The 16,116-nt window shown below is 34.8% G+C and overlaps 1 protein-coding gene across 1 annotated transcript in view; it reads left to right on the top strand.

Annotated features, from left to right (window-relative positions):
* The window catches only part of LOC111051261 (isoleucine--tRNA ligase, cytoplasmic), an 88,979-nt gene that overhangs the window by 60,792 nt on the left and 12,071 nt on the right, over positions 1 to 16,116 (top strand). The window contains exons 11-16 of the mRNA XM_039433290.1: positions 2,846 to 3,022; positions 6,749 to 6,958; positions 8,636 to 8,817; positions 11,260 to 11,362; positions 13,513 to 13,731; positions 15,629 to 15,787. Of these exons, the coding sequence (XP_039289224.1) occupies positions 2,846 to 3,022; positions 6,749 to 6,958; positions 8,636 to 8,817; positions 11,260 to 11,362; positions 13,513 to 13,731; positions 15,629 to 15,787 (1,050 nt within the window). The remainder of the gene's footprint in view (positions 1 to 2,845; positions 3,023 to 6,748; positions 6,959 to 8,635; positions 8,818 to 11,259; positions 11,363 to 13,512; positions 13,732 to 15,628; positions 15,788 to 16,116) is intronic.

Below are 16,116 nucleotides of genomic sequence, written 5' to 3'. Positions count from 1 at the left end.
ATTTAGAACTTCTGGTGAAAAATACTGCTTTAAAATATTTGTACATAAATTAATCATGATTGCATGGAAAGATTCGAATAAACTACCAATTTACAAGAGAACTGAAATATATATCCCAGATTATAGAATATATAATCTATATATATAAATGAATGTCTGTTTGTGTGTTAGTTTGTTTGTTCCCTATAGACTCGAAAACTACTCGACAGAACGGCATAAAACTTTGAGAATATGCTGTGTGAATATTGGGGATGGTTTCTGACCAGAAATTTCAATAGGAGGGGCTAATAATAATTATATATTATTACAGACCTATGTTTTTGAAATTGTTGGCTGAGCGGCTAATGTAGAACGGGAAGTTCATTATGATTCAAGATCATGTTGTGATAGTATTATTTAGCATCTAAATTTACCAGCTGTAATAAACACGTCACTGTGTAATAAAATTGTTTACTGATATTAAAACGGTAGTTTTAAGCACATAGGAAGTCCGTATTGAGATGTATATGAAAATACTGACTGTCAGATAAATTTCATGATTCACCAAATAAAGTCAAGTGTGACATGAGATACATTGACTTTTTGGCAGTACGAAGTTTGCCGGGTAAGCTAGTAGAATATAAACAGTATATTCTATAATTATATTTATTATATAGTATATATAATAGAATGTTGTTAAATAATATAATATGAATGTTGATAAATAACTGAGCATAAGTTATTCCACTTAAATTACAATTGAAGTAAAATCATTAATTGAAGTAACATTAATGTACCCTTCATATATTTTATAAATAATGCAAATGTTTCAGAGTCATTATCAAATCAAGGAATTAAAATAAAAATCTAAGCACCCATCTTAAAATGTTTTAAAAAGATTACATAGATTTTTTATTTTTATATCTTGATAATAAATCAATAGTAACCATAACCAAAAAGTTAATCAATAAATTTTTGCATTGAATTGAATCTAATGAGCTGAAACGTACCATGTTTCAATGAAATATAAAATGGGTAATTTGCTGTAATTTTATTTCTACCGAAGTGATAGCCCAATAAAAAGATTGTAACAATAGTTCACAAATTGATTAACCAACTAATTATTATTAAAATCACTTGCCGAAAAATTCAAATGTTTTCCAAGGTAACACTGTTGAAATGTTGAGTACGGTACCTAATCATTAGAAACCATGATATATTAATAGAGGATTGCCTAGTAGATTTGATTTAATTGTAATAGATTCCAATTTATGTGAAGATGAAACATTGAAGCTAACCAATATTTCAAAATTAAAAAAACCCCAAGGTCATTTGAATTAACTTATCTGTTATGATGAATAATTTCAGGTAATGTAAAGCTAAGGATCATGTTTTGAAACTAGTAAATTAATTGAAGGATTATCCAGAAGTTTTTATTATGTTATGATAGAACTGGTAGGTTGATAGAAATGTTGATATCTTTCAAATTCAATTCATTTTCTGATCATAGTCAAGAATAAGCCTACATAATAATTTGAAATTAATAAGGAATATTATAAAGAAATAATACCGCAAGTTCAAATTTAAAATTATATATGTACCAACTAACCTTAAAGTATATCGAAACTAAGCTTTATTTTCTAGGCAGGAGTAATAATGCAATTATATTTTCGCAGCATATCTCTGGTTTGCTATTTATTTGAAATAAATCGTATTAAATAATCGTTTCACGAGTTGAAACTGCCAAACTTTGGAGAAATACTATAACAAGTCTGCTCCGTACAACATCAAATCGCAGACTGACTGGCTAGAAATGAAATGCAAGTCAGCTTTCACTCCAATCAGCTGATTTCAGTAACAGTCGGTACCAACTACTTCTTCTTTTACTTTCCTTCTTCTTCATCGATACAAATATTGAAAATCAATAACAAAACTTGACAATAATTATTAATAAAACAATAAAATAAATATTGACATTGTTTACTTCAATAGTTTTGTTAAATTAACTATTCAAATTAAAAATTATGATAAATCGTGGTTTTGTTGTTTACCGCCAATTTCAAACAGATTCAAATCGTTTAAATTTTAACCGCCAATTTCAAATTGTGAAGTTTATGAATTTTGACTACATTTTGACAACTGTTGTATGATATTCCACTTGAAATATTAAAAGTTAAGTTAGAGAGTGTGGTATCTATTTTCTGACATCATATCATTGTTTTGACAATGCTTTTAAGCGATAAATTTAATATTTCTTATTAATTATTACTCATATATTGGATGTTATCCGATTTACCAGTTGCTATCTCCTGAGAATCTATTGTAAAAAAAATTAAATTGGTAGAAATATTTAGTTGGACCCCTAGACGCTTATTAAGAACGGCATTGAGAACATTTCCAAACATACGCCCAGAGATAACGTTTTTTTCAAGAAATAAAGCCCTAAGTATACGGGCAACTTATACAGAAATCAAATTTGGTATAGCCTATGAGTTTAAAAAAGGTTTAGAAATCAGCTAAGCCCAGCTCTGAGCTAAGGTTAAGAGGGCTTCAAAATACTCAAAAGATATGCCCAAAATCAACGTTCTTACAGCGTATTTTTCAGCTTTTTCATGAGTTAATTGACAGAAAATGTTGAAATTTTGTATACAGGTTCAACTGTGCTCAAAGAATATTGCTTTGAAAGAGATCTACAATTATGTCAAATACACGCCTGAATTCTGTGGACAGTATAGTCAGTATAGAGTGTTTCTTTATTATTAGATTAATTAATAAAGAAATCATTTCATAGTACCCTTTCCTCCAAAACTTTTGTACTACACTTGTGGGACTTCTTCAGATTTTAATGATGTTTTTTGTGTTTCAGGTGGTGAATAAATTTGGCGCCGACGCGCTGCGTCTGTATTTGGTGAATTCGCCCGTGGTTCGCGCCGAGAATCTGCGCTTCAAGGAGGAAGGAGTGCGCGATGTGTTGAAAGACGTCTTCCTGCCCTGGTACAATGCCTATCGCTTCCTCATACAGAACATCGATCTCTACAATCGGGTAAGAGGCTTGAATAATAAATTACAAATGATTTATTTTTACAATAAATGCATCATTAAAATGATAGCGAGAGGAAAAATAAGGTAACCTTGCGCTATTCTTTTCGAAAATTTAGATAAGGTTACACATAGCCCGATTGCACAAAAGCCTGTGTAAGCAGGGAAAGAACTATGATACCAAAAGAGAACAGAAATACTAGAACTTTATTCAATTGGTATCTTTCGGTTTACATGGTTGAAAATGATAAATATGAATTTTTCTCTATTCCAAAAAGATAAAATATAAATATATATACAAACACAATATTAAAATGAATTTAATGGGGAAAACAACTCGCTGCTGCTTGTGATGATTCAATCTTTGTGGTTATGAAAATTAAGAACAATGATCTCATCCAGTAGTCACCTACCTTTTGAATATGGCTTCCCCTTTTGGCATCCACTGGTTTAATCGCGACTTTACAGTTAGTATTTTAAAAGAACAAAAATTAACTGAACCAATGAATAGGTTCAGAACCCGTCTCCCTTAATAGTACAATTATTTTTAAACTGCCCGATCTATGACAGAATAACTGTATTATAAAACGAAACGAAATCTAGCCTTCTTCACTGGATCAGCCGGACTTTACTCACAGTCCTAACGAACGAGCTCTGCCCCAAAAGCTAAATTTTGGGTATTAATATAAACTCAGTCAATGCCAAACATGAAAGCCATTTCAAGTACATATTTTTATCTGTCGCACAGGCGGCACGTTTGTTATTACAAACAAAAAGAAGCTACGTTAATATCGAGAACAAATAAAATAAACAATCTTTCTGTCGATGACAAAGATTGTTCAAAGACAAAAATACTGTTCATTGAACTTTTAATTAAAAAACTCTAAAATCCTGATCAATATATCAATATATATATATAGGTAACTGTATATCAGAAATCTTGTTAAATATATCAGCAACCATATACATCTTTTTACACCTCATTCAACTAATTATAGTTTTAGATCAGTAAATAGATGCTTTGTTCCTCGAACAGATCTAACTATATGCAGAAGACAATTCAACTATACAACAAAAAAGCTTATTAATTTTATGCCAGAACATTTCATTGCAAGAAAACCTACAAAAGCACTTAAATTAAAAATTGAAAGCTGGATAAAGACAGAAGATATCATACCTAAAATATTTTAATTTGATGTACATATACTGTCTTCATCAGTTCCTCTGAATTTATTATTAGTAGGGCTATACTCCCAGATTAATTTTCTCTCTCTGAGTTTAAGTTTTATTTTTTGTGCCATGTGTACTGTATTGTATTGTTTTTCTAATTCTCTCTTTGCTTACAAAAGGAATTGCATATATGCTACAAATGAATTACATTATGTTACTAAATGGATTACATATGTACAGTGAATTGTAGATTAATAATTACATGAATCATCTCTTTTTCTTTTGAGTTTTTAAATTATTATGAATTCATTCTAGTTTTTCTGCTCTCTTAGTATTTCACTCTTAGTACTTCTTCTTTTCGGATTGAAATTTTTTTTCCAGTTTTTCATACATTCCATATGATTCTTTTTTCTTTATTATATTTTTTCTATTTTCGACTGAATCTCAAGCCACTAATTATAGCCGACTGATTACTCGTTGCCATCGCTCAAACTACTTAGTCTTGCTGGTAACGCCAATGATAATATTATAATCGATTTTTAAATGGAAAATATTTTAATTTTAAGTTTTTGCAATGTATTGTATATAAAAATTTGTTTTATATTTTTCACATTTGTAAAGTTTGTTTAATGATTTTGGCAATAAATATTTCTTTCTTTCTTTCTTTCAATATGTGATAAATATATGATTCATATATATGTCCCATATGACCAGGTGACACCTGTTAAGTTTTAACCACGATTAAATGTCAGGAGAACCAATCAGAGAGCGGAGTGACTCAGTTGTCGCGCTGATAAGCTATCGCTTAGATAAGTCAAGAATCATGCGCCTCATACTCTCGTTTGAAGAGTGACCGCTTGAGCCTACTCCTATGGATATGATTCATGAGTTGTAAAATCGCTTCCCGGTGGTTGGGAACCCACCTAAAACTGTAGGTCCATTCATCTCTCATTATCATCCGCCTCATTACCACGCACAAGCCCAGAGCTCATGTGGGCATCAACGTCAGCAAAAAAAGAAAAAGCTGTTTTGAGAAGAAGGCTTCTCTGATTGGTTTTCGTGGCATTTAATCACGGTTAAAATAAAACAGGTTTTGTACAACCAGGTCTAAGTCTTGTAGTCCTTCACTTCACAAAATGGTTTGTTCAAATTGAAAAAAAATGAAAAAAAAAAAACACTAGAAAACTTTATTACTTTCCCTTGAACTTTCCTAATAATAGAAGGGTTATGTAAACAGTAATGGCCAGACCATATTAGGCGTTTTCAGAAGGCGTTTTTAGAGTCGGCAGTGCTGAAAGCTCTCCGATTGGTTGATTGCGCCTGAAAAAAAATCTGGTGTGGTACACTCACACAACTTTCCTTGCTCATTGAACTGTGAGCCTCATTCTTAAAAGAGAATAATTTAGAGGAATAACATAATGACGACTGGTGACAACATATTTGAAACTACGATCAGACTACTGTATATGTGTATATATAATTGTTTTCAGAGTACTTTTTCCTTTGTATAAATTGTGAAATTCGATGATTTTTTTAAAAGTTGTCAAAACAGCTGTTCTACAGATTGAATATCTCGACTATGTGTTCTTTTTATAAACTGCTCTACCTACCTACCTCATGCACGAGAAGGAGTTTACAAAGTCCATTTCTCAAGGATGGGGTGGACCCCATTAGTTTCCAAGGGAAAAGACTCATGCCAGTTGATAGTGCTGAATTAGTTTCCAAGGGAAAAGACTCATGCCAGTTGATAGAGCTGATAAATAACTATACAGGGTATGAATTTGAAATAAATCAGTCAAGTCATTTTTGAGAAAGTCGTGAAAAACATGGTTTTTTAGTAATTATCCGCCATTTTTCTCAAGAATATTACGGAGCTCCAGCAATTTTCCCAGAAATGAGACTTATGTCAGTTGATAGGGCTCATAAATAGCTATCCATGGTATATTAAATTTGAAGAAAATCGTTAGAGCCGTTTCTGAGAAAATCGTGAAAAACATGGTTTTTTAGTAATTATCCGCCATTTTTCTCAAGAATATTACGGATCTCCTGCAATTTTCTCAGAAATGAAACTCATGTCAGTTGATAGGGCTTATAAGTAGCTATCCATGGTATAAATTTGAAGAAAATCGTTAGAGCCGTTTTCGAGAAAACCGTGAAAAACATGGTTTTTTAGTAATTATCCGCCATCTTGAATTGAATTTTATTGAATTTCTTATTGTCGGGTCCTCATGGTATAAGGACCTTAAGTTTAGAATTTCAAGTCAATCGGTTGATTAGGAATGGAGTTTTCGTGTTCACAGACATACACACATACACACGTACACACACACACACAGACCAACACCCAAAAATCATGTTTTTGGATTCAGGGGACCTTGAAACGTATAGAAAACTTGAAATTGGGGTACCTTAATTTTTTTTGGAAAGCAATACTTTCCTTACCTATGGTAGTAGGGCAAGGAAAGTAAAAATACCTGACGATGTCCATGTATATGTAAAACTACTCATAACAATAATGAATGATTATTACTGAGTTTAATCAGCCTATTTGTGATTACAGGAGTACAAAACTACATTCAAATACAACGAGGACAAACTCCAGCCTGAGAATATAATGGATAAATGGATTTTGTCGTTCACTCAGTCGCTGCTGGCCTATGTGAGAAAAGAGATGGCCGCCTATCGGTTGTACTCGGTTGTGCCCAGGCTGGTGCAATTCATTGATAACCTCACCAACTGGTATGTGCGCATGAATCGTCGCAGGCTCAAGGTAATTCATTCATTCATTACCTCTTTCATTCATTCATTAGTTGGAAATAAATTGTTTTTGAGGAGATATTGTGGTATTGTGTCTCCGTAATGAAAAAATGAGACACAAATGTTGTCAATTAAAGTGGTATTGACAACATCTGTGTCTCATTTTTCCATTCATTAGTTCATTTGAAAGAGGAGAGCAGTTGAAACCATAGAGAGAAGATATCATAAGAAGTGAAAGTGACAAAACTTACATTCTGATTCGGACTTTAACTTATAGTATTAACCTAGCTCCGCAGTGCAGGCTGGTTGCTTGGCTGAATCGGACTAGGCGCTAAGACAGCAAATAATAGCAGCGTTGGTGGGAATGCGAGCGGCCGCAGTAACATCTTCCAATGGTCAGCAATGGTCGGCGTAGTTCCGCCTAGCGGACAGACGAAAGATCAAACCGGTCGGTTATTTGATCCCTCCAGCCAGGCTCAGCCAAGCAGCCGAGACAATAGAACAATGGAGTGGCGGTCTTATTCGCGTTCATCAGCAGTTTTCTTTCTCATGATTATTTTGATTTTTGTCTGTCAATAATAACTCCAGTCACCAGTAAAAAGTTCCCATAAACGTGGTGTACTACCATATTAATGACTTTTCATGATGATTTTTAATTATTTAAAAACATTGTTGACATTCTGAGCCTTTAGGCTAAACTTGGGGTCGCTGAGAACGAATCTGCAACCAGAATTTCTCTATCACGAAAAAAATCCAGCTGTTGATCTTCCGGCAACCGTTAACAGTCATCCTGCAATGCGGCCGAAACACTTCCAAGCCAGATACCCATCTCGAATGACAACAACGCCAAGCTGTAAGAAACCATCCTGCACTGCGGCGCTAGGTTTAGGGTAACTGTCATCTGGAACCATATTCATCCGATCCGTTCGGCCGTTGGATCGGACGAATATGCCGGCCGTTAATTCGGCCGAATATGTTCGTCCATTGGTTTACGTCAGTCTAGTTCAGTAGTTGGCTGAACTATCGAATATTGAATAAATATTGAATTAATTACTATCATAGCCACCAAAATATAATAAACTATTTCATAGTTTTTCAAAGTTTGGAATTTTCCAACTATTTGTAATTGATTTAATTCAATTTAGAAGTATTTTTTTTTAATTTAAAAATAATTTTTGTGTGTTTTGAATTGTAAATTTTGTGTGTAATTGAAGAATTTTGACGTGACACATAACCTAGCTACATTTTGACTGTTGTATAAATTAGAATGGGAACCGTTTTGGGCTTATAAGCCTGTGGTACTTTTCTGTAAGTTGTGTAATTCTAAATGATTAAATAAATAAATATCCTTCAATAATCTTTAGAAGTAAGAGAATGAATAATAAATTTAAAAAATGAGTATTATATTTCGTTTGCATACAGCAAGTTTACATTTTTATTACAACTGGATCTCCATTCTATTAAATACATTAAAAACTGGGTAACAGGACTGGAAAATCACCTTGTACCATATGTACATTTACCAATAAATAAGTGAATAAATATGAAGAGTTTCCTCTGATCAGAGTAAAATTCGAAAAAGTAATTATTATGATAACTTGTAACATAGTTTTCAGTCAACGTTACCTCTTACCTACGTTACTTCATATTAGTTTTTGTCTAATTTTTGGTTGTTTGGTTGTTTTTGAAGGGCGAGGGTGGTGCCAAAGACTGCGAGCAGGCCCTTTCAACCCTTACAGGTGTACTTTTCGCCATGATAAGAAGTATGGCGCCCTACACACCCTTCCTCACCGAGCTAATGTACCAGAACATCAGGCATTTGACGCACAAGCCCGAGAAGAGTGTCCACTTCCTTATGATGCCGCAGCCACGGTCAGTCATTTTCAACTATATATGATACTAGCTAGCCCGGCGAACTTCGTACCGCCAAATAGTTAATGCATCTCGTGACAAACTTAGCTGGATGCACACCTGAGGAGGCGCGATGCGGCATTTTGCATCCCGGTGCTTCTTGCTTATTGGTTAGAATGGAAGAACTCACACACACTGAATCGGGCATGGCGTGGAACGGTGTGATAAGGCAATATCCAAAAAACAACACTTTGTATCACCAAGCCGCGCCTCCTCAGGTGTGCTTAGCCTTAGTATAATCTGATGCACTCTATTTTTATGAAAATTATCCAACAATCTGTATTTACATTTATATCTCAATATGGACTTCCTATGTGCTTAGTTAGTTGTGCAGCAGTTTGTATTTTTAGATATAGTTGAATGTAGCTTGCTGGGAAATTGAATGGTATATCTCCTTGCTGCTGATTCTCCCGTGCATATTCTAAATTTACAGCATTTCGTGTTCTACGTCCCAAGTTTGGACGTCGTTCGTACCGCGGCATTATTATTAGAATTAAAATTTTGTGAATCAGTAAAAAGAAAATAGAAATCAGATCTACCGCCGGCTGTTGGATGACGCAATTATTAAAAGCTTATTTTTATTTCTGTGTGTGGCCAGCTCACAAATCTTCTCCCATAAGGATTACATGTAAACTTTGAAGGACCGTAGGAAAGAGTCCTGAAGTCGGATCATAAACCTGCTCCTGAACATAAATACAACTAAAAAAAATCATCAAATTCGGTGCACACATGAAAAAGTTATTGAATGTCAAAATTTGAAGCTCGATTTTTAATAGATGCTTTTATACTTTCTTCAAACTCAGTTCAGTTAATAGATAAAATATACATATAATAATAAATACAAATAAAATATAGGGCTATAATGTTCAACATAAATAGGTCTCGTCAGATTTTCTTATTTTTTCCTCTCTTCCTTTTTGTGAGTTCAAATGCTAAGCTCCCTACAGTCCCCTCCTGCTATCATATGACTTCAAACTGTGAACATTACGCCTAGTTGACTATAGTGAGGTCTACGCTATAACGGCAGTTGAGAAAGATAGGAGAACAGCGTTGCAGATTCTCTGCCTTGTCACTGCCTTCTAAAGAGGATAGCTGATACTGGTATACCTAATGTAGTATTAATAAGAACAATATGAAAACTTGTAGTACCCTTTATTATTTAAAATATTACAACGACTAGTTACGACCATAACTTAGCTCATTTTCAAGTTTAAATGTTAAATTATGTTCGAAACTAGTCGTTGTAATATTTTAAATAATAAAGGGTACTACAAGTTTTAATATTGTTATTATTCTTCTTCTTTTCCTTCCCCTTATACCGCTAAGCGTCGGGTGCCTCCAGCCATTTCTTATATTGCACTCTATCCTGGGCCATAAAATTGCATTTCCGTTTTTTATTCCTTAAGTCCGGTCCTGTTCCGAGGCTCGTTAGTCTTCTCTGAATCCGAGTTTATCCAGCGTGTGGGGGATTAGCCCAACGACGCCTTCTTTGGAGTACTTCTTTGTCTGCCTCCTACCCTTCGACCTGTCCGGCTTGGGTGGCCCTGCTGGTAGTTACACTACCGCCGGCATAGCTCTCTGGGTCACAGGAGGACGCAAGCCCCTCCACCAACGACAAGGTGTTGTACTCCCCAGGAGGGGATATTGTTATTATTAATTTGTGAAAAAGTAGCCCATTCAAGTGAAGTATTTCTAATGTAGTATTAACTGTTTTTTAGTAGTGTTAACTACTGTTTTTTTATAGTATTAACTGTTTTTTAGTAGTGTCAACTACTGTTTTTTTAGAAGTATTAACTACTGTTTTTTAGTAGTATCTACTAATGTTTTTTAGAAGTATTAACTACTGTTTTTTAGTAGTATCAATTACTGTTTTTAGTAGTATCAACTACGTTACTGTCATTTTTGACCAGTTGAGTAAAAATCTAAACTTTGAAAAAAATGAACTCGTGTAGTTTAAGAATCAAAAATGTTTTTGCTGTAAAACTTTACAAAAAACAATAAGCATCGTCAAAAACTTATGCTCACTATGAACCCCACAGTATAATATTTGAACTACATTGTATAATGCAGTGTGATAGTCTTGTGTCGCATGAAATGAAATGAAATTATCAGACTGTAAATGAAATGAAATGTTTTTGTATTTTGTATGTTGTGTCGATTCGAGTCTAATTTTGTTGGGATGTTATTTCGAGGAATATATTTTCAGTAATTCTCATTGATTAAATAAATAAATATTCTCTTTTGTTCACTTCGTAGTTTCTGTTCTCATTGTGTATTGAATTGAGAATAAAATCACTTCACTCAATTAATTCAAATTTTATTAATTTGAATTGAGAATGTTTTCACTTGAGAGTTGAATCTCAATTGAGAGGATATTAGTTATATTTCTTCGTTTTTTTTTAGACAAACGCTTATAGATGAAGGCATTGAACGAGCCGTATCAAAGATGCAGAGCATTATTGAGTTGGGACGTGTGATTCGAGATCGCAAAACGATTCCTATCAAGGTATGTAAAGTTATGAATTCTCCAAAAAAATGCTGAAGATTTGGGCATGAACTTTGTTTTTGCTGTCACCAATATCAAGGTGCTCTCAGTAACTAGTTTTGTTTTTGTCTTGTTTTTAAGAAGCCAGCTTCATTACTATAATCAATGTCACAGAGGATAATAAATCTTGTTCCTACTCATTTTGTTGCCAATACAAGCCGGAGCAAAAAACTAAATTGCGAGATTGAGGAATGGATAAGATCAAATAAAACTGAAGAAAAAATCTTCCAAGCACCAACTGTTTTCTTGTTTTATGTTTTGTTTTTTTATCATAAAATAATAATTATTGTGTGTTACTAACTTTTATCTACTTTCATCATCTATTAATCTACAAAATTATATTTGTGTGTAAATTCCACTAATATTTGTTCTTATTTTGGTTTAATTTCTAGCTTATATTGAATAAATATATTACTGCAACTTAGGTCTACGCACCGGTTTTACCGTGTAGGCTACTCCTTAAACATAGATGGACATAAAAAAATATACTGCAGTTTTGGGATCATTTTATATATTTAATAGTATTTTTCTTGTATTATTTTTAGATGTTATAATATTATATTATTATAATTGTGTATGTTTTTTGAGAAATAAATTTGAATTTGAATGATTTGTTGGTATTAATACAAATTGTCCATTATATTTGTATTGGCAGTAATTATTTTAATCTTCTTCCATTCCACAATATCAATTACAGTTTTTCTACAACTTTCCTTATATTTTGTTGATGTAGATAGTTAGTTGAATCAGTCAAGAAAATACGTTTCAAGTGTGTAAGAAATTGGTAATATAGCGTAAGGAACGGCACACGAGGCGTTTACATTCGGCACGACAGGACAGGTAGCTCTTCTTCTATACGCCAACCCAATCAGCCAATCGGAGAGCTTCCTGTCCTGTAGTTCCTACTGAAAAAACGCCTCGTGTGGCTTGGCGCGGCCCTAATCATGTATACTGAGTTATGGCCGGGACACACATATCCGCACCGAGCCTACGCCGCGGCACGGCCGTGTGACGGACGTACTACGGTGAGTGAGAAAACAAATGCTTTCAAACGTGTAGGAACACATACTACGGCGCCTCGTCAGCACCGTCACCGTGTTTGTTGCCCGAGCCGTGCCCGCGCCGTTACAGACTAGTTCAGTTTAATTTTTGACGGAGACGGTGCGGGCTCGTTTAACATAGAGAGTGAAAAACTTATTGAAGAGATAAGGAATTTTCCAGTTTTTTGCGATCAAAGTGATGAGAAATATGGTTGAACGGAAATAAGTTAAACCAAAAGTAAAAGTATAACCGAATAATAAGTCAAGCCAAAGGTATGATAGATATTATATAATAAATTATAAAATAAACAAAAAGTATAAAAAAGGAACCCGTGACTGTGTCTTAAATTTTAAACGAATTATGTTTAGATACATAAGGCAGAAGATAACAATTTTATTGCTGATCATATATATTTCCGATACATGACTGATTGTGGTATTGTTATGCACCGAAATATATACCAGCACTATCATTCTCATCGTCTACAGGTAATTAGTTTAAAATTGAAAAGTATAAATTAAAATCGGATGTAACAAGCTTTAATAGTGTTATATTATTAAAATTTTATTAAGTGAAGGAAACATAACCTTTTTTCTGGACTATTTTAATGAATCAAAATTCGGGGGAGGAACAGTTTTGGGCTGTGCCTGTTGATCCTCCCCAAATTATTTTAAATAATAATTTTGTATCATTGAATCAATAAAAATCCCTCTCTCTAATTATTAACAATAGTTTAACACATTCAGAAATCAGACTATAGTAGCACTAGAGAACTGAGACACTGCTGCCGCTCGGCTGTCGCACGGATATGTGTGTTCTCCTACCATCATCACCGTGTCGCGGACGTAGCTCGGCCGTACCTCGGCACGGGCTCAGTGCGGTTATATGTGTCCCGAGCTTTATTCGTTTTCTTTTCTACCTATATCTTGTTTTTGCCTTGTATCAAATTGACTAGCTAACTAAGGAGAATTAACTTTTGCTCATCATGTTATTAAGTTGGCAATATCTGTCCTAACAAGACATTATTAATAAAGTTTTATATCATGTTTTGTGTGTGGTTATGTTGGCAGTACCCGTTACCGGAGGTGGTAGTGATAGTGAACAGTGAGGAGAGCGTAGAGGAAGTGAGTTCACTGCGCAACTACGTCACTGAGGAGTTGAACGTGCGTAAGGTGACCATCACAGCTGACAAGACCAGCTATGGAGTGATGCTGCGGGCGGAGCCGGATCACAAGACGCTCGGTGCGAGACTCAAGGCCGCGTTCAAGCCTGTTATGGCTGCTGTTAAGGTTGGTTAACAGTCACTAACGCTGGTTACACACTGGGCGGTTTCTGCCGTCGCCGCCTCGAAAAAAAGTCGAGCTTACACATTCAGCGGCAAAAATACCGCCAAACATCGAGCGGCAAAATTACCGCCACGTATGATCAGTTGCCAAAATAATTCTTGTAGTTCTTCACCGCAAATGTGTTGTGACTTCTCTGTTTCATGAGTGTTCAGTTAATTGTATTTTGCACATTTTTTTCAAGTATATATTATTAAGGGTCGTTTGCACAGTGACAGTTTAAACTAAATTTCATTTTAAACTGGATTAAATCCGTATCAAGTCTAGTTTGTTATAATGTGTTTTATTTTGAGTTTAAGCCACCAGCTGTTTAAATCGAGTTTAAGCTTTGACTGTGCAAACGGCCCTTAGTGTTTAACTCAAAATGGAAAGGCAACAACTTTTAGCACTTTTGTTGTACCGTCGAAGGGAAAGAAGATCGCCTTGTTTGGATTCATCCCATAAACCTGAGAAGAAAAGAAGTTGAGTGGTCTCTGTTCTACAAAATTATATTAACAACTCATTGTCTATTAACTCACTCATTTTCTTACACTTGTCAACCACAAACACTTGAAACAATAAATAAATGTTATAAACAACTCACAAAATTTACAAGACACATTTTAAAAGGCTGATTTTCAAAGACCTCTGACTTGGAGCAACTGGGAAAGACGACTGATCAGCGGCGACGGTAGACAACCGCCAAATGTGTAAACGCCCATTTGGTCACGTACGCCACTGCGTAGACAAGAGCGGCAAAAACACCGCCAGTCGCAGTGGCAGTGGACGGCTGCACAGCTGCCGCCAACGGCAATATGGCCGCGCGGCGTTTCTGCCGCCCAGTGTGTAAGCTTCCATTTAAGTCTATAGACTACTGCTCGAACGGCGGCGACGGCGAAATTACCGCCGCGGCAGAAAACGCCCAATGTGTAACCGGCGTTAAGGTTGGATAGATTATAAGTCGGTGAGGTTAGCTTAAAAAGGTCGTTGAAAGGCCAGTTTAGTAAAGTTTATTCAGTAATTTTACTGATCTTTGATAAGAGATTGATTACTTATTGTGAGATTCACGGTATAAATGCCGGACTCCCTCACACCAGTGACAGTCAAAGTGACCGTTACAGTAAGAATATATTTCCCATAATTTCAAATGAGATTATTCAATACAGAGTGTTCTGAAAAAAGTGCCCATACGTCAGGGAGTGATTCCTCTCTATTTTTCATGCGTTTCGTATGTAATTAAGGATTATTTTTTCAAGGTTACGTTTGTCTATTATAGACTTATTCTACATCTTTCTCTTCAAAATTAAATTTTCTACAAGTTCTGTAAAAAATATTTTGTGTTTATCAAATGGGAGTAATCCCAATATACAGAGTGGGTGAAAAGTCCGAGAACGGCTCAATATCTCATACACAAAGATAATTTGACGGTGGATGTGATTGGGGATCCTACTCAAATTGAAAATACTACTTTACTATGACTTAGAAAATATTATGGTTCACCATCTTGGATCCGCCATGTTGAATGCAACTTTATTTTTTTAAATGGGAAGGTGGTCATGAAATACATGATTTCGATACAGAATTTCAAGAAAAAATGAATGGCGGAAACCGCATATCGATATCACAAACCGTTTCGAAGATATTCACATTATTAATCAATACTATTCAAAGCAGAAAAGAGAGAAAAAAGTATGAGAACGGCTTAGTATCTCATAAAAAATGTGATTCCAAGGTGGGTGTGATCGGGGTTCCTACCCAAATTGAAAATACTACTTTACTATGACTTTAAAAATCTGACTAAAAATAAGTAAGTTGTGTAATTCTGAATGATTAAATGAATAAATATTGTGTACGTTTTGGACAGCAACTGACAGACTCGCAGCTGCAACAGTTGCAGCGTGAAGGAAGCCTTGAAGTGGCGGGCCATCGGCTGGAGCCAAGTGACGTGCGCATCATGTTCAGTTTCACGGGCCCCGCCGCGCAGGAGTTGGCCACCAAGTATGAGGTGCACAAGGACAATGATGTGAGTAATCTTCATAATAATAATTAACTTTATTGCACAAAAAACAATGTATACTCAATCATCTAGAGCTTAAACTAATAATCTTCTTTATAATATATACAAATGAATGTCTTTTTGTGTGTTTGTTTGTTCCCTATCGACTTGAAATCTACTAGAAAGAACGGCATGAAACTTTGGTGATATGTGTGATTATTGGGGATGGTTTCTGACCAGAAATTTTAATAGGGGAGCTAATAATAATTATTTATTAATCCATTTTACAAACCTATGTTTTCAAAATTTTCGGCCGAGCGGCTACCGAAGAACAGAAAGATGATCATGATTCAAGA

This window comes from Nilaparvata lugens, chromosome 7 (assembly GCF_014356525.2).
Source record: "Nilaparvata lugens isolate BPH chromosome 7, ASM1435652v1, whole genome shotgun sequence".
Classification (NCBI taxonomy): Eukaryota; Metazoa; Arthropoda; class Insecta; order Hemiptera; family Delphacidae; genus Nilaparvata; species Nilaparvata lugens.
This window is presented reverse-complemented; position numbering and strand designations above follow the sequence as displayed.